At 48.4% G+C, this 23,954-nt stretch overlaps 1 protein-coding gene across 6 annotated transcripts in view; it reads left to right on the forward strand.

Annotated features, from left to right (window-relative positions):
- The window catches only part of LOC116822613 (high-affinity choline transporter 1-like), a 45,825-nt gene that overhangs the window by 11,596 nt on the left and 10,275 nt on the right, over window positions 1-23,954 (forward strand). For 4 of the 6 annotated variants that reach the window (XM_032776630.2, XM_032776628.2, XM_075061727.1 and 1 more), the window contains 3 exons: window positions 20-133; window positions 14,093-14,248; window positions 18,757-18,905. In XM_032776630.2, coding sequence (XP_032632521.1) covers window positions 20-133; window positions 14,093-14,248; window positions 18,757-18,905 — 419 coding nt within the window. Of the gene's footprint in view, window positions 1-19; window positions 134-11,478; window positions 11,595-14,092; window positions 14,249-18,756; window positions 18,906-23,954 lie in introns of all 6 variants that reach the window. The other 2 variants (XM_032776633.2, XM_032776634.2) reach the window with 1 other exon arrangement.

Below are 23,954 nucleotides of genomic sequence, written 5' to 3' on the forward strand. Positions count from 1 at the left end.
TGCTTTTCTTTTTTTCCAGCAACTTGGATTGGAGGTGGCTACATCAATGGAACAGCTGAGATCGTGTACGTCCCTACACGAGGGCTGGCCTGGGTCCTGGCTCCAGTAGGATATGTTCTAGCTTTTATCATTGGTAAAAACAACAATTCAATTCTTAAATGTTTTCATTGCAAAGCAGTTTTAACAACATGAAAATTTAGCTTTCTTGTTGTCCAGATGCCTATATTCTAAGTTGTCCAACTCAAACGATTGCATAAAAGTGATTATGAAAGTCAGCAAAAGTTGGAGACAGAAAGGCACAAACTGGATTGTTCACATTAAAAGAACTCTGTTGAGGGGTCTTCAAGGATCCTGTTAAACTCCTGGTTTGGCTTAACAACAAACTGAAAGATTCTAGAAATAGGAGAAAATTATTCTCATTTAAATCACCAAAATGCATTTTTATTGATTAATTTTAATGAAATGAGGTTGCTCCCCCTTCTTGGACACTGCTTATTTTGGGGACTGGTAGGGGTGAACTTTACCATCATGGCTGCCTCTCCCATCATTTCCTGGGGTTACCCACACACTGTAGGGGCACCCACCTTTACCCTGTTCCTAGGGCTCAAGGCATAACTCCACATTCTAGGGCAGAGGTGGGCAAACTACAGCCCCCAGGCCACATCCAGCCCACAGGACCATCCTGCCCAACCTCCAAGCTCCTGGCCCGGCTAGCCCTGGCCCCTCCCCTGCTGTTCCCCTTACCCCACAGCTTCAGCTCACTCACTGGGTGTTTGCAGGGTGTTTTACCAGTGAAAGAGCCTCACACAGTAATATCCTTAAAAGACGGTTACTCACCTTTGTAACTGTTGTTCTTCGAGATGTGTTGCTCATATTCATTCCAAGTAGGTGTGCGCGCGCCACGTGCACGTTCGTCGGAAGAATTTTCCCCTAGCAACACCCGGCGGGTCGGCAGGCGCCCCCTGGCGTGGCGCCTTTGCGGCACCGTATATATGCCCCTGCCGACCCGGCCGCTGGTCGTCCAGTGCCACTTTTTTGCCCATTACGCCTTGGTGCAGTCAGTTCCCGGTGACGATGCGGCTCTTGTTGGCTGTTCTGTTCCTTCACAGTCTCGCAACTTCTCCGACCCCCACGCCTACGTAAGGCTGGATCACCTACCTTGGAATGAACATATGAGCAAGCACTCCGAAGAGAAGAAAAGACGTTACTCACCTTTTTGTAACTGTCCTGTGCTTCGAGGATTGTGATGCTCTGATTTCATTCTGCAACACCCGCCCTCCTTCCCCACTGTCGGAGTCGTCGGCAAGAAGGAACTGACATATGTCTTGTATAGGCACACGGGCGAGGAAGGCAATCGAGGACGCTTGCGCTCTCGTGGAATGAGCGGTAACTCGCCCTGGAGAAGTGTGAGCCAAGGCATAGCATGTTTTGATGCAGGCCGTCACCCAGGATGATATTGTTTGCGATGAGACAGGGTGACCCTTCATCCTGTCTGCGACGGCAACGAATAGTTGGGAGGTCTTCGGAAGGGTCGGGTGCGGTCAATGTAAAACGCCAGCGCCCGACGAACATCGAGTGAATGCAAGCTCTGCTCTCTGCGAGACGCATGAGGTTTGGGTAAAACACTGGAAGGAAAATGTCCTGGTTAGGTGGAATGGGGAGACCACCTTGGGCAGAAAGGCCGGATGCGGACGGAGTTGCACCTTGTCTTTATGGAATATCGTGTATGGTGCGTCCGCCACCAGAGCGCGAAGCTCTGAGACTCTCCTGGCCGATGTAATGGCCACAAGGAACGCCACCTTCCACGATAGGTACAGGAGAGAGCAGGTTGCCAAGGGTTCGAAAGGAGGGGCCATTAGTTTCGAGAGAACCAGATTGAGGTCCCAGGAGGGGCGGGATAGCGGACCTGGGGATACAGGCGCTCCAGGCCCTTGAGGAACCTCGAGACCATAGGGTGAGAGAAGGCGGAGGAAGAGCCTTCTCCTGGATGGAAGGAGGAAATGGCCGCTAGGTGGACGCGGAGGGATGAGAGCGCGAGGCCTTGTTGTTTAAGGTGCCATAGATATTCCAGTAGCACTTGGATGGGAACCTGAGCTGGTGACAGTCCTCGTGATTGACACCAGCAGGAAAACCTCTTCCATTTTGCCAGGTAGGTGGCCCTGGTTGCAGGTTTCCTACTTCCCAAGAGCACTTGCTGCACTGGGGTGGAACAGCGCAGCTCTGCAGAGCTCAGCCAGCCAGGAGCCACGCAGTCAGGTGGAGGGACCGGAGGTCGGGGTGGAGAAGCCTGCCGTGGTCTTGTGATATCAAGTCCGGATGGACCGGCAGGGGAACCGGACTGGCTATGGACAGGTGCAACAGCGTGGGGTACCAGTGTTGGCGAGGCCCGCTGGGGCGATGAGAATTAGTCGGGCCTTGTCCCTGCGTAGCTTTACGAGGACTTTGTGCACCAAGGGAAACGGCGGGAAGGCATAGAGGAGGTGGGTCGACCAAGGTAGGAGGAACGCGTCCGACAGAGAGCCGCGGTCGAGACCGCGGAAGGAGCAGAACAGGGTGCACTTCCGGTTGGTGCGGGACGCGAAGAGGTCGATTCGGGGAAATCCCCACCGCTGGAAAAGAGAATGGACTATGTCCGGACGAAGAGACCACTCGTGGGCTAGAAAGGACCCTGCTGAGCCGGTCTGCCAACACGTTCTGGACTCCTGGAAGAAAAGAGGCTTCCAGATCGATGCCGTGGGTTACACAAACTTCCCACAGCGTTATCGCCTCCTGACAAAGAGGGAGAGAGCGCGTCCCCCCCTGCTTGTTTATATAGTGCATCGCGGTGGTGTTGTCCGTTGAGCACTAAGACAGAACGGCCTCGCAGGTGAGGAAGAAAAAGCCTGGCAGGCGAGGCGGACGGCCCTCAGCTCCCTGATGTTTATGTGCAGCGACAGCTCCGAGTGCGGACCAGAGGCCCTGTGTTTCGACGAGACCCCATGTGAGCTCCCCAGCCCAGAGAGGATGCGTCCGTTGTTAAGGAAATGGACGGCTGTCTGGGGTGAAACGGTAACCCCGCACACACCAGGGCGGGGATTTCGCCACCATCGGAGGGAGTGTAGGACGCTTTCTGTGAGTGTGACAACGATGTCCATGCTGTCCCTGCGTGGACGGTAAACGAAGCTAACCATATCTGCAGTGGGCGCAGGCGGAGTTTGGCATACTTGGTTTACAAAAGTACACGCCGCCATGTGGCCTAAGAGGCTGAGACAGACCCTGGCCGAGGTCGTGGGGAAGGCTAGCAGGCTGTCTATGATAGTGAGTAGTGCCTGGAAACGGCTGGGTGGAAGCGAGGCTGTCGCGACCATGCAGAGTCCAAGACGCCCCCGATGAATTCTATCCTCTGGGATGGTACGAGGATGGACTTGTCGAAATTTATCAGGAGCCCTAGAGATTCGAACAGGTCCCTGATGATTGTCATGTGCGCGGCGACCTGAGCCTGGGAGGACGCGCGAACCAGCCAGTCGTCCAGGCATTAAGGGAAGACACATATCTGTGAAGACCCTGGCGACGGTAGGACCGTGAATTGAAAGCCGGTCACCGCACCAGAAGCGGAGAAAGCGTCTGTGAGGCGGTAGCGAAACATGACGTACGCGTCCCTTCGTGAGCCAGCGACAGTCTCCCCGGATCCCAAGAAGGATGCTGGCACCCAAGAACCAGGAATCGTAAACTTCCTTAACGAGCAGGCAAGGTTCTATGGTAACGGAGACCTCCTTTCGACTTGCGGATTAAAAAATGTGACGGGAAGAAACCCTCGGCCTCTAGAGGCTGCACCTCTTCTATCCTCCGAGTTCGAGAAAGCTGAGGACCTCTTCGCCAGAGGAAGTGGGGGTCCCTGAAGAGAAAGCGTGGGCGAAATAACTGTGGAGGCGGGAAGGCTGGGTTGGAAAAAGAAAAGAGGAGTCCGGGAAGGGACTGGTGCTCTGCTCGCTCTGGCGCACCTTCAAAAGTTTGCTTCGGTCCCGCCGGTGGTTGTTGAAGTCTTGGCGGGGCGTGTGGGGGATAAGGGCGCTGAGGTTGCTGTCGAAAGGACCTCCGCTGGGTCTGCGGTGTGTGCATGCCCAGGGAGCGCATTATTATGCGGTTATCTTTAAGGCTTTGCAGCCTTGGGTCCGTCTTCTCCTGAGAGAGGCCCTGCCCTTCAAAAGGGAGGTCTTGTATGGTATGCTGCAGCTCCGGAGTAAGCCGGACACTTGCAACCAGGAAAATCCGTCTCATGGTAACGCCCGACGCGATGGTTCTAGCTGCTGAGTCTGCGGCGTCGAGCGCAGCCTGTAAGGCTGTCCTTGAGATCTTCTTGCCCTCTTCCACGAGACTTTTGAACTCAGGGCGGGAGTCTACCGGGACCAGTTCAGTAAACTTGTCCATGGTCTGCCAGGTATTAAAATCATATCTGCCTAGCAGCGCTTGTTGGTTTGCGACACGTAACTGGAGACCCCCAGCGGAGTAAATCTTACGGCCCAGCAGGTCCATACGTTTAGCCTCACGCGATTTTGGGGCGGGGGCTGGTTGGCCATGACGCTCCCTCTCATTCACGGATTGGACGACCAGAGAGCATGGAGGAGGATGGGTGTACAGGTAGTCGTACCCTTGGAGGGTACCATGTACTTTCTCTCCACGCCTCTGGCCGTCGGAGGGATCGATGCTGGGGGGCCTGCCAAATAGACTCCGCTTTGGCCTGAATAGTTCGTATGAAGGGCAAGGCGACCCTCGTTGGTGCATCGGGATGAGAGAATGTCCACTACAGGATCCTCAACTCCGGCACCTCCTCCGCTTGTAGATTAATGCTCAAAGCCACTCTGCGGAGCAGCAAATCTTGATGAGCGCGAAGGTCAATAGGGGGCGGGCCAGAGGTCGAAGTGCCCGCCACTGCCTCATCTGGGGAGGAGGAGGAGGAAGACCGGGACCGGGGCGGGGGCCCCTGCAGGTTGTTGATCCAGAGCATGGCTCGGTTCGAGGGGTGCCTCTGGGTCCTGTGACTCGGCAACATCGGTTGCCGGAGGAGGAACGCTGATGGTGGCCTCTGGCACTCGAGCTGCACCAGCAGATCTCGCCGGCGGGAAAGGATCGCCTTGGGCTTGATGGTACGCCCAAGGCGTCCAGAAGGACCACTGCTGGGGCTGGTCCGGATCTTGGCCCACATCCCCATAGAGCACGCTGTCTGGTCGCGAGGAGCCGGAAGGGTGTCTGGAAGGCCAAGGCGGGGCAGACAACCCGTAGGACTGGTGCCGAGTGACGGTCGGTGCCGGGGAACGGTGCCGAGAGTCGAACCGGTGCCGAGATCGGGACCGGGACCTACGACCAGCGCGGTGCCGGAGGTCGACCGGGATCGGGTGCGCCGACGGTATGATGGACTTCGTCGGAAGCGGTGCCGAGAGCCAGAGCGACGTGCTGAGCGTCGGTCTGTAGATCGGGACCTGGACCGGTGCCGCGAGTACGACCGGCGCCGAGAGTAGATCGGGATCGGTGCCGGGACTGCGAGCGGCGTCGAGATGGCGAACGATGGCGTGAGCGGGATCGGTGCCCGAGATCTCGATCGGGGACCGGCGCCTATCCGGTGCTCCCAGAGATGGAGGTTGGAGCATCGCTGGCTTTCCCATAGAGGGAAGCGCCCGCACCGGCGGTGCCGGGGGCTGAGGCAGGGAAGGCTCAGTGAGCGCTATCAGGTCCCGCGCCGTCGTGAAGGTTTCCGGCGTAGTCGGGATCGTGAGCTCGACCACGGCACGTGCCGGGGAGCTATCAAGCACCGGACTCGACGGCCCTTGCCGGGCCGGAGTCGACGGTACGGGAAGCACCGGTGCCGGGGCAGATAGTGGTGCGTGCCGGCACGGCTTTCCTGGCTCGGACTGCGGTTCCGGAGGCGCGACCGCAGGAGCCTTCGCTCTTCTTCGCCGAGGTGAAAGCGAGCGCCCGCCGGGCTGGCTGCTCAGACGAGGACTTATGGTGCCGCGGTGCTGTGGCGGTACGCTGCTCGTCCCGGTGCCGAAGACGGTGGTTTCGGTGCCGGTGCGGTCGGTGCCGGAACTGCCGGAGTCAGGGCGGCCTCCATAAGGAGCTGCTTTAAACGGGAGTCCCGCTCCTTTTTTGTCCGCGGTTTGAAGGACTTGCAGATGCGGCACTTCTCCGTCAGATGGGATTCCCCAGGCACTTGAGGCAACGATCGTGGGGGTCCCCGTTGGCATCATCGGCCGACGACAGGCCGAGCACTGCTTGAAGCCGGAGAGCCGGCATGAGCCTGGGTCCCGGAGCGGGCGAGGAGGAGTATACCTCAGCCCACTAACTATATATACAACTACGTTTAACAACTATACTATAACTTATTAACTATTAACAACTACCAAACAACACTAACTAACTAAGAACTATGTAGAACGGGTGAAACGCTAGGGATGTGGAGGTCAGCTAAGCCGCACTCCACGTTCCAACGACCGACACGGGCGGTAAGAAGGAACTGAGGAGCGGCCGGGTCGGCAGGGGCATATATACGGTGCCGCAAAGGCGCCACGCCAGGGGGCGCCTGCCGACCCGCCGGGTGTTGCTAGGGGAAAATTCTTCCGACGAACGTGCACGTGGCGCGCGCACACCTACTTGGAATGAATATGAGCAAGCACTCGAAGAAGAACCTCTATTTATTAACAATCACCAAAACAAAATGCACATGCAAAGCATACAGTGCTCACTGCTTCCAATAAAACTGATGAGCTTTTCCTGCTGGCCAGTCAAGATCAGGCCATCCAGGGACTCCAGCTTCTGCACAATATGGTTGGCAGGGTGTTGAGCCTGATCTTGGGCTGTGTTCTGGAGTTGGTTCCAAAGAACTTCCTTTTGGACCCCAGTTTATATAGTAAAACTTGAGTCCTGCTGAGCTGTACCTTAACCAATTCTACTGAAGTATTACAAAATAATTCTTTGACCAATCCTAACAATTCTTCACCCAATCATGCCCCACCACTTTTGTTGACTTACACCTTGCAAAATTAGTTATGTAACAGACAGAAACAATGCACCAGACAGAAACTATACAGATAAACAATAGAGAAGTGAGGACTATCAAGGGAAAACAATAGAGATTTCACAATCACAACTGTTCATTCCTTGCCAGACAGAATGCTATTAAACAAAGTTTTCTTTAAACATCTTAATATCTGTTTTTTTATCTGGCGATGGTGGCTACTGTTAGAACAGGATCTTCTTAACAGCCCAATATTACATTATTTTAATGTAATTTAGACGGAATGTGAGGATGTGACTTTCTGCTTCTTGGCTCATGGCCACTGCTCTCCTATTAAGGCTGCAGAAAAAGGCCTCAGTCCTTACACTGGGGCCTCAGGATCTACCTTGATACTATTGGGCTGTAATCATCCTGATCCTAAAAGGCTACCAGAGCAGACTTAGCCAGAGAGAACCAGATGAAATTACCACGTCCACCAGTTTCATCTAAATCCTGACCACCACCAGTTTTGAGATTTGGGTTCCGGTCATCATCCACCTCCCTCATATATTATTTGCCCTCTCTATCTTGTCTCTTCTCTGGACTATCTTTCTCATTCTACCATCTGTCTAATAAGAGTCTGGCTTAGCCAGACAAAACAACTCTACCTTTTGAAACACTGCTGTGAGCCTGTGACCAGAGAGGCAGCTAAAAGCAGCGGCCTTAGACAGCCTGACAGAGGTACAAGTTTGCCAGGTCTGAGTGACTGATAAGACGATGTGCTGGGCCTGTGTTAGTCTAGAGGGAAGTTACGTTTTTAATAAAAGATTTAAAAATGGTTAACAGTGGTTGTTATAGTGGAAACAAGCCAGCTAAACCTGAATACCTGAACTGCACATAACTATTTAATGTTGTAACACTGAACAAAGGTTTTATTAATATTTTATCTCTTATTGGGCCCCAGACACTGTCCTATCAGCACACCAGATACCACAGTCCAAATCAGAATGTGAAGGTTCTATTCATTTATGCCTGATCCCATTGAAGCCAATGGAAAGACTCTCATTGACTTCAATGAGTGCTGGATTAGACCCCAGCAACCTATTACTTATGAAGCCCTAGCCTTGTTCACCTGAACTCAGTGACAAAACTCCCAGTTACTTCCAAGATGCAAGACCATACCCTTAAATTATTAATTATTATTAATAATAATAATTAATATTATTTATTTATTATTGTTGGGCCAAAACTTGAGGTCTTTGCTCAGTACTTACTCAGACACAGTTCTGCTGAAATCAATGGAAGCTTTCTGAATGGAGCTTTCAGTTTTCAGAATGGAGAGAGGCAAATAGTGGTGTTCCCCAGGGATCTGTACTGGGCCTATTTAATATATTCATAAATGATCTGGAAAAAGGGGTAAACAGTCAGGGGACAAAATTTGCAGATGATACAAAACTACTCAAGATAGTTAAGTCCAAAGCAGACTGTGAAGAGCTACAAAAGGATCTCACAAAACTGGGTGACTGGGCAACAAAATGGCAGATGAAATTTAATGTTGATAAACACAAAGTAATGCACATTGGAAAACATAATCCTAACTATACATATACAATGATGGGGTCTAAATTAGCTGTTACCACTCTTGGAGTCATTGTGGATAGTTCTCTGAAATCATCCACTCAATGTGCAGCAGCAGTCAAAATAGCAAACAGAATGTTGAATCATCAAGAAAGGAATACGATAAATAAGATAGAAAAATATCATATTGCCTCTATACTAAATCCATGATAACGCCAACACCTTGAAATACGCAATGCAATATGTGGTTGCCCCATTTCAAAAAAGATATATTGGATTGGGAAAGGTACAGAAAAGGCAACAAAAATTATTAGGGGTAAGGCAGGGCCAGTGCAACCATTTAGGCCAAACTAGGCGGTTGCTTAGGGTGCCCCAGATTTGGGGGCGCAAAAAGTGGCCCGCCAAAATTTTAAATTGGTTGCAGCTGCGCTGCTGGAGGGGCTGAGCCGGCCGGCAGCCAAAGGTGTCCCCCCGGTCAGGGCGCGCCGTTCAGCGCGCCCACCGGGGTCAGCGCGCCGCCATCCCGCAGCCCGGCAGCCCAGGGCGCCCCCCGCCCCCGGGGTCAGGGAGCCGCAGCTCCGGTGGACCTGCCGCAGGCATGCTTGCAGCAGCTCCGCCAGAGCCACGAGACCTGCGCGGGGGGCAGCGAAATGTCCCGGCGCCTAGGGCGCCAGAAACCCTAGCGCCGGTCCTGGGTATAGGATGGCTTCCATATGAGGAAAGATTAATTAGACTGGGACTTTTCAGCTTGGAAAAGAGGCAACTAAGGAGGGATATGATAGAGATCTATAAAATCATGAGTGCTATAGAGAAAGTAAATAAGAAAGTGTTATTTACTCCTCATAATAGAAGAACAAGGGGCCACCAAATGAAATCAATAGGTAGCAGGTTTAAAACATACACAAGAAAGTATTTTTTCATGCACTGCACTGTCAACCTCTGGAACTCCTTGCCAGAGGGTGTTGTGAAGGCCAATACTATAACGGGGTTCAAAAGGGAGCTAGATAGATTCATGGAAGATAGGTCCATCAATGGCTATTAACCAGTATGGGCAGGGATGGTGTCCCTAGCCTCTGTTTGCCAGAAGCTGAGATTGGATGACAGGCATGGATCACTTTATGATAACCTGTCTGTTCATTCCCTTTGGGGTACTAGCCATTGGCCACTGTCAGAGGACAGGATACTGGGCTTGATGGACCTTTGGTCTGACCCAGTATGGCTGTTCGTATGTTCTTGAGGAAGGAATTCAAGATTTTGCCCATTATCTGTTAGCATTTATATAGCACCAACAGCATGGTACTTCAGACAGAAGATAGGCCCCTTGCTCTGGGGAGCTTACACTGTAAATAGATGGCCATAATAGATGAAGGAAATGACAAAAGAGGATGGAAGAGCAAAGAGAATAAGCATTCATCTTTGTGATTCCAAGGTTTTCTTTGTTATCCTCTAATAATAGAAAGACTTGGGCCTGGTCCACACTACACAGTTAGGTCAACCTAGCTATGGAAGTATCTTCGCTTAAATTTGACTCAGAGAGAAGAGTGCCACCTACTGCATTTGGTGTGAACAGTTTCTTCTCCTATATTGCAGTCTTCTGATGCAAAATTAGCTCAGCCAAACAAAGATGGGTTTATACATGCTTGAGGGAGCTGAGCTAAGAAATGCACCTCCCTGTGATAGGTGGGAGCCCCTTGAGACTATGGTTTGGGTTGCTCCCATTTCTGGAACTGACAGAGTCCTTCCGCTGCTCGGGGTATACAAGATGTTGTCCAAAAAAGAGTTCCTGTCCCCCTATCCAAGGGCAGGGAGGAACAAAGTAAAGACAGGAAAAAGAAAAAATAGATGCTCAGTCTCTTGGGCAGTCTTTCTGTCACCCTCTTGGTCCTAGGTTGTCTATAGGCTTTTAATCATCCTGATCAGAGTTAGAATCCTTCCTTAGATGCCCCGCCCCCTTTTGGTGACACCTGATCTGTACCTAGTCCAGGCAGTCTCAGGGGTGTTTGGGTCAGTGACTGTCTTCCTCTTCACTGATCGATCTCTGTAATCAGCTGTCTGAGGCACTGCAGCTTCCCCAATTAACTGCCCCTTCCTGTGGCAGGGTTTCCCTTTTCCTCCCCTACCAGGCACAGGAAGCCTTGCAGGTGTATCTAGATAGTGCTGGCCAAGCCCAGAAGAGCTTGTTAGCTTCCTCCTTGATAAAGAGAGGGTGTGCCCCCTCACATAGCCCACCACTCAAGTTGGGGGGTGGTCTAGGGAGGGCTGCCTCCATCTCTGACTTCCCGTGGAAAAAAAAATCAGTGTGAGAATGGGCCTTTCCCACCCAGTGCTGCTTCCTGAAACTCTAGTGCTGTAGCACGAGGTACCATCACATTATACACAGTTCAAGTCTTTCATGGTATGGCACCAGCATAGAGGAACATGATTCATGATCAAGGAGAAGGGGCTGCCCAGCAGGTAATACCTCAGCGAATCCATGGCCTGTTTAATTGGTAGCAGCTCTTTTTCAATAATCGAGTAACCTTTTCTCTAGGGAATTTCTCCAGCACATCAGCTGGGAGGTGTAGTTAGTCCCTTGAGCTGAGCTGATTTCCCTAGGGAAGTCCCATGCATCAGAAGAGGTTCAGGAGCTCTAGGTCTATCACTGTGGCTTTCACTGAGTGAAGGGGAACAGCCTCTGAGGAGCTTGTCACATAGTCAAAAATTACTAATATATACTAGTGCCCCAAAATGGTCCTTTCCAGGGGCCCAACTATGTCCATTCCAATTCTTTCAAAGGGTGTCTCAATCAAGGTCAAAGGGACCATAGGGAGCCCCCTTGCTGCTGAACAGCTGGCACTCCAGGCAGGAGGAGCAGTATTCTCTCACCTCCTGATGCCGCCCAACCAGTAGAATCAAGCTAGTACTCGTGACAGTGTTTCCTCTCTTCCGAGGTGTCCAGCACATGGGAGGTTGTGCTCAGACAGCAATACTGTCCAGTGATACTTATGCGGCACCAGCAGCTTGGCCTTTCTTACCCCATTCATGGATCTCTTTCAACTCAGTACAGGTGCTCTTTCTTAACCACGAAGCATGGATACTGCTTGACCCTCTGATGTGCATTACTTCCTCATTTATAAATGCCAATTGATTATATGCACGGACAATTGGCTATATGTGTAGGATTGCTTTTTTGTTCCTGAACAAAATTCCTGTCCTGTAGGAGCACTTCCTCATCCAGGTTGATAACCTCTTCCTTCTCTGTGGGGGTTGACAATCATGTTGCTTATGATGTTCCTTCTTCAAGGGTCTTCCAGTTCCCTGAGGTTTACAAGGCTTTGAGAGTCACGCTGCAACAACTGACCCTGAACCCCGTTCACTGGGCAGACCCGTACAGTAACAACTTGCCAAAAAATGGCCAGTCCCAGCCTATGATTATAAGTTAGGCCAATTTCTTGGCCAGAGCTACAGTTACCTTAGAACATGTCCACAGGGTCAGCTATAAATGTTGGCTGGGGTATGTTTTCATGTTGCCATATATACACAGCGGGTAAATCAACTTTCTGGGGGACGTTGTCACCTTCAGCTGGAGTCTCAGAGTCTTGGAACTCTTTTCCCTTGGATCATCACCAGCACTGTTAACTTGAGGGGTGACATTTTCTGTGCACTGGTTTCTGCAGTCCAGAACCCTGGTCATACTCACATTCATTAAGAGACAATCCTTTCTTTATGTGTCCTGTCTGTCCAGAAGAGTAGCAAGTCACCCAGGGGCACTGACAGTAACCGTTCTAGCTGGAGGTGAACTCAGCCATGGAGTAGTGGCCAGCCTCTGTTCTGCAGGTCCTGCTTCAGCTGCTTGAGATGACTGATGGTTCCACTGGCAGTATCATGTCTGAGCCTGACCCTCTTGTTCCCCTCTGGTCTTCCCATGGCCTAATGGCTGACCTGATCATCCCGGAGGACATCCCCAAGGATGGACCCCTCAGAGTGGGTGTTACCACTTTGAGGTTGCTTTCACAAGTTTCTCTCAAGCCCGTCCTGTGTGGCATCAAGGTCTTGAGAAATTCTGTCTCTAGCGGCCCTTCTGGTCTCTAGAAAACTCTCCATTAACCACACTGTATCTGACAAAGTCCCAGGTCCTGGTACAGTACCCACTCTCTACCTTTTCCTGCCAATATCCTTATAAATTATTCGGTCACAATTGATTTAGCAACCTGAGCCCGAGACCTTTCTTCTGGGTGGAGCCATTTCCAACAGTATTTCTTCGAACACTGAGCTACTACCAAGGGTCTAGCCCCCTTGAGAGGGGTTTTGGACCTAAAAGATAAACAATGAGTTTCCCAGGAAATGTCCAAATAGTCCAAAAAGCCAGACTTTCTTGTTTATAATCCTAGTCTGCTCCAAGTCCAGGTTATGGTAGGCCACCTGTGCTGGACTTGTCAAGTATAGAGCCAACAATCAAAGCCCACTGCACAAGGGCCACCAGAAAGCTCATTCTACTTTCTCAAAGGTAATTAAAAAGGCCCTAGCATCATTGTCTGGCCCCATCTTGTTTAGCTTCATGGGTATTGGTGTGGGGGAACCACTATGGCAGTACTGTGCCCAGCAGGGACTTCTGAGGAGTGCAGGGTTGGCACAGTACACTGTGTCATCTCCTTGTGGAACTTCTGCTGCTGGGTCATCAACTCCCTCAGCAGCAGGTGCCGTTGCATCATGTGAATTTACTCTTGGGTGGTGTGTAGCTGCAGAGTTGCTTGCTGCTCCTGCGTCTCTGCTGGCCACTTATACCACTGTTCAGGTACCATCTTGCTCAGAGCTACTGAGCTCTGTCTCCCTCTGTGGGCTTTTTCCCCCCTTGTATCAGGCATAAGCTGCCTGCATTCTCCACCACTTGTGGTGGGTGGAGGCACCTTGAGTCCCCATGGTTTGGGTTGCTTCCATCTCTAACACTCACGTATGCCCTCTCAGTACCTTTATGGAAAATCTGAAAAAATTCTGGATTGGAGTCAACTTTAACCTCTTATCATGTTTGATTTCTAAACACACACAAAACAATGATTTTCTTTGCTTCTGAATTGGTCTTTCATCTCTACTCTGAAGTAAAGTCAATGTAATGATGGGCTTAATGTAAAAAATAAACAACTTGGTAATAGTGCCCCATGAATGTTTTGGGGAGGAGAAAGGAAACCACCCAATTTTTATTAGGAAGACATTTCTGAAAGGATATGATATAATGTAGATCTCTTAGTTTTAATGCCGACATTCTCTAGAAAGACAAGATAGTTCTGATCAGGAGATACTCTATACATAATTAAATGCGTAATTTAAATATATTAAAAATCATAGAACTAACATGAAGTTTGCAGCCACCATATTGTTCACTCTGCCTGTTATAGCCTGTTTCCTCCCCTGTGTCTGTCTTGTCTATTTAGATTATAAGCTCTTTGGGGCTGGGACTGTTTATTACTCTGTGTCTGTACAGCACCTAGCACAATGAGGCCCCATTCTTGTTTGCTTCTTAGGCAATGATTAAAATAATAATTCACCTTGTCATTTGATTTTTGCTAGGGGGCCTCTTTTTTGTAAAGCCAATGCGATCCAAAAGCTATGTGACAATGATGGACCCCTTCCAAGAAACCTATGGGAACACTATGGGAACCCTTCTCTTTCTTCCAGCATTGATAGGAGATGTATTTTGGTTTGCAGCTATTCTTTCTGCTTTAGGTAAGTAGATATCTTACACATACACTCGTTCAGAATAGATTTCCTTTTCCGCTCGCATCAGGTAGCTTTTTTTAAGAGTCTCTGGATCCTTATAGTATTTGTGCAGATACACAGAAATTTGAACAGAACACAACTATTCAACCATAATAGGGAAATAAGCAATAAAAATCCACACAAAAGACCCATAGACCTGTTATTATACAACTGTAAGCTGTAGTGTCTGAACCACTGCTGCAGAGTGTTTGGACTACTTCTGCAGAGAGAACACTCTGGTGTTTTATTTAATATAAGGGTGGGGTTAATTTTGTTCTAGTACTGGGCAGCAGTTCCCTGAGGGCAAGGATGACAAACACATAGATTTGTAGCCCTCATGTTTGCAAAGGAACCTTTCTATGTGACCTAGGACAGGGCAAAGTTTTCCCATCAAAAGTTTTTTGTCCAATGGAAAATTCAGTTTTCGACTAAACAAAAATTATCCTGGAGAGTGAGAGGAAGAGTGGAAGGGAGAAAGGAGGACTGAGAAGGAAGAGTTACAAAGGGTAGAAATAGCAGTGATGTTAAAGGTAGAATATTCTCCCTCTCAGTGATGCTGAAGGTGATGAAAAGATACTGAACAAATAATGATAAAAACTAAATATTTAGCTACTACATACTTCCACCCTGTGCAAACCTGCCATTGACATCAGTGGGAAATCCACTTGTGCTAAATTTATACCCCTGCCACAGAGCATGATAATAAAGGGAAATTTGCTTTCTCCTCAAACGGGTAGCTAGCACACTACAGGAAGTCCATTACAAGTAGCTGGATTCTGACTGCTACAGCATGGGTGTGGCCTAAATCTGTCCATGGATCCAGTGGCGAAGAAGCCCCATAAGTGGGAGAGAAGCAGGGACAAAATGACACAGTGGAGAAGCAGAGAGGGAAAAGCAGAGAAACAGCCTCGCTCTTAACACACTCGCCATTGGGAAAGAAAGGGGAAGCTATGGCAGCAGTCTTAATAAGAAAGAGCAACAGAGGGTACGTCTTCACTACCGGCCGTATTGGCGGGTAGCAATCGATTTCTCGGGGATCAATATATCATGTCGCATCTAGACATGATATATCCATCCCCGAACGCGCTCCTGTTGACTCCGGAACTTCACCAACACGAACGGCAGTAGTGGAGTTGACATGGGGAGCGGCAGATATCGATCCCGCGCCATGAGGATGGTAGGTAACTTGATCTAAGATACTTCGACTTCAGCTATGCTATTCACGTAGCTGAAGTTGCGTATCTTAGATCGATCCCCCCTCCCCCCCCCGCCAGTGTAGACCAGCCCTGTGGTAATCTAGCCGTCCAGTCCCAGACCTGGACTTTAGTGTCCACCAGTCTGGTCCTGTCCCAAACCTGGACTTTTGCGTCCAAAGTTTGGGGGCTTACCTGAAACTCCCCCAAGCTCACTACCAGCTTGGATATTCTCGCTGCCACCAGATCAGGAATTAATCTATGGGGCCTGATCCCCCCTTTCCTCCCTCTGGTGTCCCCAACCCTCCCTTGGTGGGACACCCAGATTCCCAATCCCTTGGATGCTAAAAGCAGGGAAAATAACCCCTTCCCCCTCCTTATCAGGCTTGCCTCGCGGCTAACCTGTGTGACCCAAGAAACCAGCTTTTCTGCTTCCCTCAGGACAATGGAGATGCAAAATACCCACAGCTGGGCTCTGCCACCCCCCTTGCTCCAGGAATGAGGGAAAAACTGTAACCACCAGAGAACAGAGAGAATTCTTCGTCTCTTTCCCCGTAGTCTGCTCTTTCCCTGGACCCAAATAGGAAAATAGCCCACAGCCTGGCTTTTCCCTTTGCCTCCCTAGGAAAAGAACTTTCACAAGGTTTAACAAGAAAACTTTATAGAAAAAAAGAAAGAAAATATAAAACAATCATCTTGCATTAAGAAACTCAATACAGGCTCTTGCTTATAAGAAAATATAAAGAAACAGTCTGATTTAAAAGATAGCCCAATTAAACCAGCACAACAAATTAACATACAGGTAAATACACCCCAAAGACCATCATAGCTGAATTACTTTGCGGTTCCTGGGTACTTACAGATGTTTAGAAGAAGTATTAGGAGAGAATTAGAAGAAGACTTGTTTCCTCATAGCTAAGAAAACAACAAAGACCCCGAGTATACAAATTCCCGCCCCTGACTTTAAACAATCCAGTTCTCTGATTGGTCCTCTGGTCAGGTGTTCGGTTACCCTTTTCAGGTAAAAGAAACTTAACCCTTACCTTACCTATCCATTTATGACAAGCCCTGAGGTAGGACAAAAGAGAGAAGAGAAGGACTGGAGGTGTGTGAAGGGAATAGAAAAGGAGAATGACTCAGGGGGATATAAAGTGGAGAGCTAAAGAAATGAGCAGGGGGACTTGATGAGGAAATAGGAGACACAGAGAAAAAGTGAAAGAGGTGGGCACAGGTACAAACAGATGGGGAAGAGGATGAGAGACAGAAGATGAGAGAGACCAGGGGAAGTGTCAAAGAAGGAAAATTGAGATGTCGAAAAGAATTACATTGGGACATAGAAAAACAGGAATGGTTTGTTGGGGTGTTTTTTTCTGAGAAGACTTTGTGATAAACTCAGGACAGACAGCTGCAAGGGAAGGGTAGAAATGAGTCTCAGAGGGTTAAGAGGCTCTCCTCCCTATCAACTGAGGGGGTAACTATGGGTCAATCAGGTTCAGCTGAGAAGGGGTTATCAAAGTATCAATTAGAATCAGCTGAGAGAGAGCTACCTGAAGTTAATTAGAATCAGCTGATTCCAACTAAGGGCTGCCTGAGACCTTTTTAAACCATCCCCTGAGGGGAAGGAAGGGGAAAAGAAGAGAGAGAAGGAGTCCTGCTGCCAGGAGGTTAGAAGCAGCAAGACAGCGAGCCTCACCAGGAGGAGAGGCAGTATTCTCTCCCACAAGGGAGGAAAATATGCTAAAAAGGACTGGTGGAGAGAAGGAACAGACTTCCCTTGTGTCCCAAGGGGGACCATATTACCCAAGCCTGTCTCGCCAGGGCTAAAAGCAGTGGAGGCTGGGGAGACTGAGAAGGTGCCTTGCCACAACTTGGAAAGAGAGTTTTCAGAGACAGGCAATGAAAATAATTAAGGGCCAGGCAAAACTTCCATGTGAAGAAAGAATGAAATGATTGTTTACCCTACAGGGGAAGGAAATAAAATGGGACATGATAAAAGCAAACAAAATAATGAGCGGCCTAAAGAAGGTAGGTTAAGAACTTCTATTCACCCTCTCCATAATACAAGAGGAATGGGACGTTCCATGAAAGTGCAAGACAGCAAATGTAATACTGATAAAAGGAAATACTTTTGCACAATGCACATTTAAGCTGTGGAACTCATTGTCACAAGATATCACTGAGTCCCAGAGCTTACCAGGATTCAGAAAATGATTAGCTATTTATATGGATAATAAATATATCCAGAGTTATGCTAGTTTTTTTCCCAAAAGAACAAAAGTTTGAAGAGGATAAGCCCTGAGACTGCAAGACATAAGCCAACTTCTAACTGGCAGGGTTAAGGAGCTTTCTGTGTGAATAAGATACTCCATGATTTCAAGTTTTCTTCCACCTTCCTCTGAAGCATCTGGTACTGGTCACTGTCAGAGGCAGAATACTGGTAGGATGGAGCACTGTTCTGACAGAGTCAGGCAATTCTTAAATTCCTAGGAAACCCAGACAGAATGACCAGATTGAGAGTCTAGGGATTTAGATGTGGGAGGAGAAAGTCTGTGGATGTTGTATGGATGGGAAATGTGGAATACTGAGGATATCTTTCACCAAAGATTTTTTTTCTGGGCTAAAGCCACTTTACACGTCACCTCTGACTGTTACACATTGGTAAGTGGGTGTAAGTGAGTTTGAAGGAGCCTAGAGGAGTTTAAGCTGGTGTAACTTACACACTGACAGAGCTGGAAGATAGGACTGTAGCAAGAAAACCAACTCACAGGAGGATGTAACTTAAGTATGCCTCATCTTACTTTAACTCACACTCCTTTCCAGCCTCTGGGTGCATAAATGACACCAACTTAGACTTCCTTAAACTCCTTTATACCATCTCAAGTATCATTTCTGAAATTGGTCCTTGGCATTTCCACTCACAGAGGAATCAAAAGGGAAACGGAACACTGAGACTAAGGACGCTTTGTTGCACTGCTTGAGGCTAGCCAATTTTAGTACTGACCGAACTGTAAAAATGGAATATTCACAACCACCATCATGTTGGGGAGTCATTTAAAATAAAATTTAAAAAATTATATAATAATTTCTGCTCCATGAGATGCATAAAGACTCCTTGCATCAAGTTTTGGCTTACAACAGGAGCATTGATTGCAGTTCTGTGACTGGCATGGTGCCAACTGTTTAATTATAGTGTGTCTGTGTAACCCACACACCTGGTTACATATGTATGTATGTTCGTGTGGGTGTGTGAGTGTATATACATAAAGCTGTCTTTCTTTGCAGGGGCTACAATGAGTGTGATCTTGGATATCAGAGAATATTTAGCTATCATCATTTCAGCATGTACTGTTATACTCTACATTTTACCGGGAGGACTATACTCAGTTGCCTACACTGATGTGATACAGCTGGTTTTTATGATGGTCAGCCTGGTAAGGCCTATACACTTCTGTGATTTTAGATTGAAGTGTACAGCACAAGAAACCTGTTTATGTAGAGAAGGGGCTTTTTTATTATTTTCTTACCTCATTAGTGCATGGTTAATAACAATCTAAGGCCTCATTAAAAAGAAGCCTTTGCTCCAAAGTAAATTACATACAGGATGTGAAACAGAGAAGTGCTGTAGTCATAAAACCAACGCCATTTTACCCAACATTAAATGCAGCCACTTCTGGGGTGGATGGTAATAACTGTTTAACAGCACATACTCATGCTACACAACAGTTTAGGAGAAAAGAAAATACCAGAAATAACTGAAACTCCAGGAAGAATTTAGTTTGATTGTACTAATTGCCCCACTTGGAATCAACCCAGTCACTGGGGCTAATGCTGCTACTATTGTGAAATTGCCATAAAATTTTATAGTGTACAGTGACAACCTCAGGGCAGGTCTACACTACAACCAGGATCAATGCTCTGAGATCGAGCCACTGGTGGTCGATTTAGCAGGTCTAGAGAAGACCCACCAAATTGACAGCAGATTGCTGTCCGGTCGAACCCTGTACTCTACACCCAACGAGAAGAGTAAGTAAGTTGACAGGAGACTTTCTCCCTGGGGTAACTCAACCTAAGGTACATCGACTACGGCTACGTTATTCACATAGCTGGAGTTACATAGTGTAAGTTGACTTACTGTGGTAGTGTAGACATAGCCTTAGTTTTACATCTCATCTGAAAGATGACACCCTCCAGCAGCACAGAAACCCTGGAAGGCCATACTGCAGCTATCAATTGACATGGGGGGGGGGGGAAAGAGGTACTTATTGAATTCCCAGAAAACAGCTGGAGATTGAATTCAAATAGAGGGAAATAGTTCAAGCCAAGTTCATGCTCCTTTGGGAAAAACAGCTGACTCACATACAGTCCACAAAAGATTCTCTGATTTACACCAGTATAAATCTGGAGTAATCCCACAGAAAATACTCTAAATTTACACCTCCAAAATCCAGAGCAGGATTTGGCCTCATAGATTTATGAGTGTAACCAGATCAGAATCTAACCCAGTTTCAGTCCCAAGGATCTTTCAGTATGTCTTATTAAGACAAATACTTCACTGGCTTACAGGAGGATTTACACAGCAGCATAAATCGTACGTAAAACCCTTAATGAGGCTCAGAGCAGAGCACAGGGTGAACAATAATTATTTTATGAGGCTGTAGTGTTGTAGTTTCTAGGTCAATTCATCAAAAGACCAAATTTCCTAAATCCTTCCAAGTGCCTTCCCCAGTAGCGTATTTTAAGTCTAGAATGTGCGAGAGTGCCAGAAACCACCTCAAAGTCAGAATTTATTAGAGAACAATTCTTCTTTCTGCAAAGCTGGAACATGCCATTTTCTAAATGTCTGTGTTAAAACAGCAACAGGTTTCTCAAGCAATATACTATTCAGACTCTCAAAAACCTCAATTCCACCCTCTCTCCAAATCACTGTTAAACTGAGGTACAGTTTTAAAAATATAAATATATTTAAGAATTTAAGGGGGAAATATCATCAGAGAATATTTTAGGTACTTTTTAAAAAAGATTCAAAATTCAGATTAACATTACACTTGTGGGGAGGACCGCACACATGTTGGAAGATTTGGAAATGCTGATTTCAAGTATCCAAAGTTAGGTGAAAGTTTAAAGAAAAGTCCTTGCCCAGTGGTGCTTAAAAACAACTCAATTCTATAAGCACATCTGTAACTTTACTCATGTGAGTGACCCCATTCATTTCAATTACAGTTATGCGCATGCTTAAATGTTTGTGGGACAGGTACCTACCTTTCCAGTCCTATACTGAGTTCTACGTGGGAGGATCCCTGCATTTACATAGACCTTCAATGAAATCCATGGGTCTGCAGGCAGGCATGAGGGTCTGTGTAGGACACAGGGTCTGTGTAGGTTCGCACAGTCCTATAAACACTTACATGAAGTACTTAGGCAAGCAGTCCAATGGAACTAATTCACATACATAAGTATTTGTAGGATGGAGCCTTTATGGACATCCAAAACAATCCCAACAGAATGAGCAGTAGGAGGTGACTGTCAGAGTGTCGCACTTTAATTTGTAATGAACGGGTCTGTAACAACACTTCTAAATTAGATGGGCTGAAATTAAAACTCTTTAAATCAAAAACAGTGTTTAGTCTTAGCAAGGGCAGCTCTGGCTTCTTTGCCGCCCCAAACATGGCAGTCAGGCAGCCTGCAGCGGCTTGCCTGCAGGAGGACCCTGGTCCCGTGGATTTGGCGGCTTGCTGCGGAAGGTCCACCGGTCCCGCGGCTTCAGCGTACCTGCTGCTGAATTGCGACCTCCCACAGGCAAGCTGCCGAAGGCTGCCTGACTGCCACCTTCGCAGGGACCGCCAGGGCGCCCCTCATGGCTTGCCACCCCAGGCACGCACTTGGAGCGCTGGTGCCTGGAACTGCCACTGAGGCCAGGTCTACACGACGCGCGAAAATCGATTTTAGATACGCAATTTCAGCTACGAGAACAGCGTAGCTGAAATCGATTATCTAAAATCGATCTACTCACCCGTCTTCACCACGCGGGATCGATGTGCGCGGCTCGCCATGTCGATTCCGGAACTCTGTTGGTTTTGGTGGAGTTCTGGAATCGATGTAAGCGCGCTCAGGGATCGATATATCGCGTCTAGATGAGACGCGATATATTGATTCCCGAGCAATCGATTGTAACGCGCCGATATGGCGCGTCGTATAGACGTGGCCTTAGTCTTAGCTTATTAGAAAAAGATCATGATGATTATGACTCTGGATCCAACACCACCAATCACTGGAGCTCTGTCTTTAAAGGGTCAGATTACTGCACATATTTCTTAAAACAGTTACCCCATGTATTCTAGAGAGATAGGGAGTGCCTACACAAGCTCTTCTTATGCCAGGATTATTATGAGTATTCCAAGTGGAAGAGGATGCATTTCATAAGTGGTAAACAGGTCTGGCTCCAGGCACCAGTTCAGCAAGCAGATGCTCGGGGCAGCCAAGGGGAAGGGGTGGCACATCGGGCTCTTCAGCGGCAATTCAGTGGTAGGACCTTTGGTCCCTCTCAGAGGGAAGGAACGGCTGCTGAATTGCCAAAGAAGAAAGTGGTGCAGTGGTGGAGCAGGCACCAATTGCAATCGTGGCTTCTTTTTTTTTCCGTTGCTTGGGGTGGCAAAAACCCTGGAACTGGCCCTGGTGGTAAAGGAGACACTAAAACTCACATAACCTTCAGCTTCCAACCCCAAATTCCTTCCACAGAATGCTCCTCCAAGGCTCAACACAGGAGTGACTCACCGAGCTCTGCAGAATATTAACTCCATGCAGCCTGACTCCCCTCTCTCTGACACCAACTGTATGCCAATGTAACTCCATGGAGCTAATCCCGATTTACAGTGATGTGAGATGAGCTTCAGCTCACATGGGTTTTGGAAGAGCTAGGTTTAGGACACAGCAGCCCTTCTCCTGACTGTAGTTTTTCAGGTGCAGAGATAGCATAAGCCAGGATCTGGCTTCTGCGTTTTTGTTCAGACAGTTTTACTTTAATATCACAAACAAAATAGTCACTAGGGAATTCAGGTAGGGAGATCCGCACAGGCCAAAGTGGCGAAAATTTAGTCTTCAGTTTATCTTTCCTTAAATGTTGCAAGAAGCCTGGTATGACCCAAGGGATAGACTTTATTTGAACTCCACAAGGCTTTATTACTAGTCTTCCAATTGCTTTCATGGAACAGCATGGGCCCCCTCTGGTGGCTAGGTTAACACACGCGTCTGATGAAGTGGACTGTAGCCCACGAAAGCTTATGCTCAAATAAATTGGTTAGTCTCTAAGGGGTCACAAGTACTCCAGCTCTTTTTGCGGATACAGACTAACACGGCTGCTACTCTGAAACAGGTTAACACTAGTCACTTAACTGGCAGTTCAGCCTACTGTGATCCAGAACATGGCTATAAACAAAATAGCTGTCTTCAAAAGGCTTTAGCCATTAAGGCAAGATTGATTTTTTCACCCAGAATGGGTGCTCAGGATGGGGTGAGGGAAGCAGGAGGCACCAAGAACTGTTGGGTTTCACAAACACACTCACATTTAGCTAGAAATAACTGTTGCACTTGTGTCTAGAGAGCACAAGGAGAGTGCAGGCTACCACCCACATTGGCACCAGCCTCTCCCAAAGGGGCAGGACAGACAATGCCCTCACCCTATCTATACCAGCCAGCAGAGACACTCCCCACCGTGGGGAGTGTGGTGTTCTTCTTGAGGCCCAGAGAGCTTATATTTAACATGACATTATTACTTAAACACTTATAACACAGCATCAAGATCCTGCTATAAGTGACAGCCAGCCATGGCTTGCTCTGGCCCGGCAGTCTGGAACCCGGCCTTCCAAAATGGAGGAAGACTTTTGGTCTTTGCTGCCGCACCCCACATCCTTACAGCACAATCACAGCTGTTGCCCACTGGGAGGGCACTATGTACATGGGGCATAGCCACAAGTGGGCCTGGGTGGGCCGGGGCCCATCCACTTAGCATCCAGGTTCACACCCTCCAACCCGACTATGCTCTGGCCCCAGCACTTGCCCTGTTCCTCCCGCCAGCCAGCACTCCAGCCAGGGTGTAGGGTCAGGGCGTGGGGGCTTGCCCACTCCACCCACCTAGTGCTCCAGATGGGGAATGGGGTCAGGGGCTTGCCCCGCTCCACCCACCTGCCTAGCACTCCAGTCGGGGAGCAGGGTCAGGCACTTGCCCTGCTCTGCCCGCCCGGTGCTCCAGCCAGAAAGCGGGGTCGGGGTGCAGGTGCTTGCCCACTCACCTGAAGTTGGGGCCCACCCAAGTGTCCTGGCTTGGCTACGCCACTGCTATGTACAGTAGTACAACATAAAGGGGAGTGTACCAGTAACACTGCTCTTAGTCTTGTATTCTACAGGGCTTGTGTCTTCACATCACCACCTCCATGGGCCTTACAACCAAAGCTGAGTTCTTAAAGATTTAGGGCAAAAGTAAACCT

This window comes from Chelonoidis abingdonii, chromosome 1 (assembly GCF_003597395.2).
Source record: "Chelonoidis abingdonii isolate Lonesome George chromosome 1, CheloAbing_2.0, whole genome shotgun sequence".
Taxonomy (NCBI): Eukaryota; Metazoa; Chordata; order Testudines; family Testudinidae; genus Chelonoidis; species Chelonoidis abingdonii.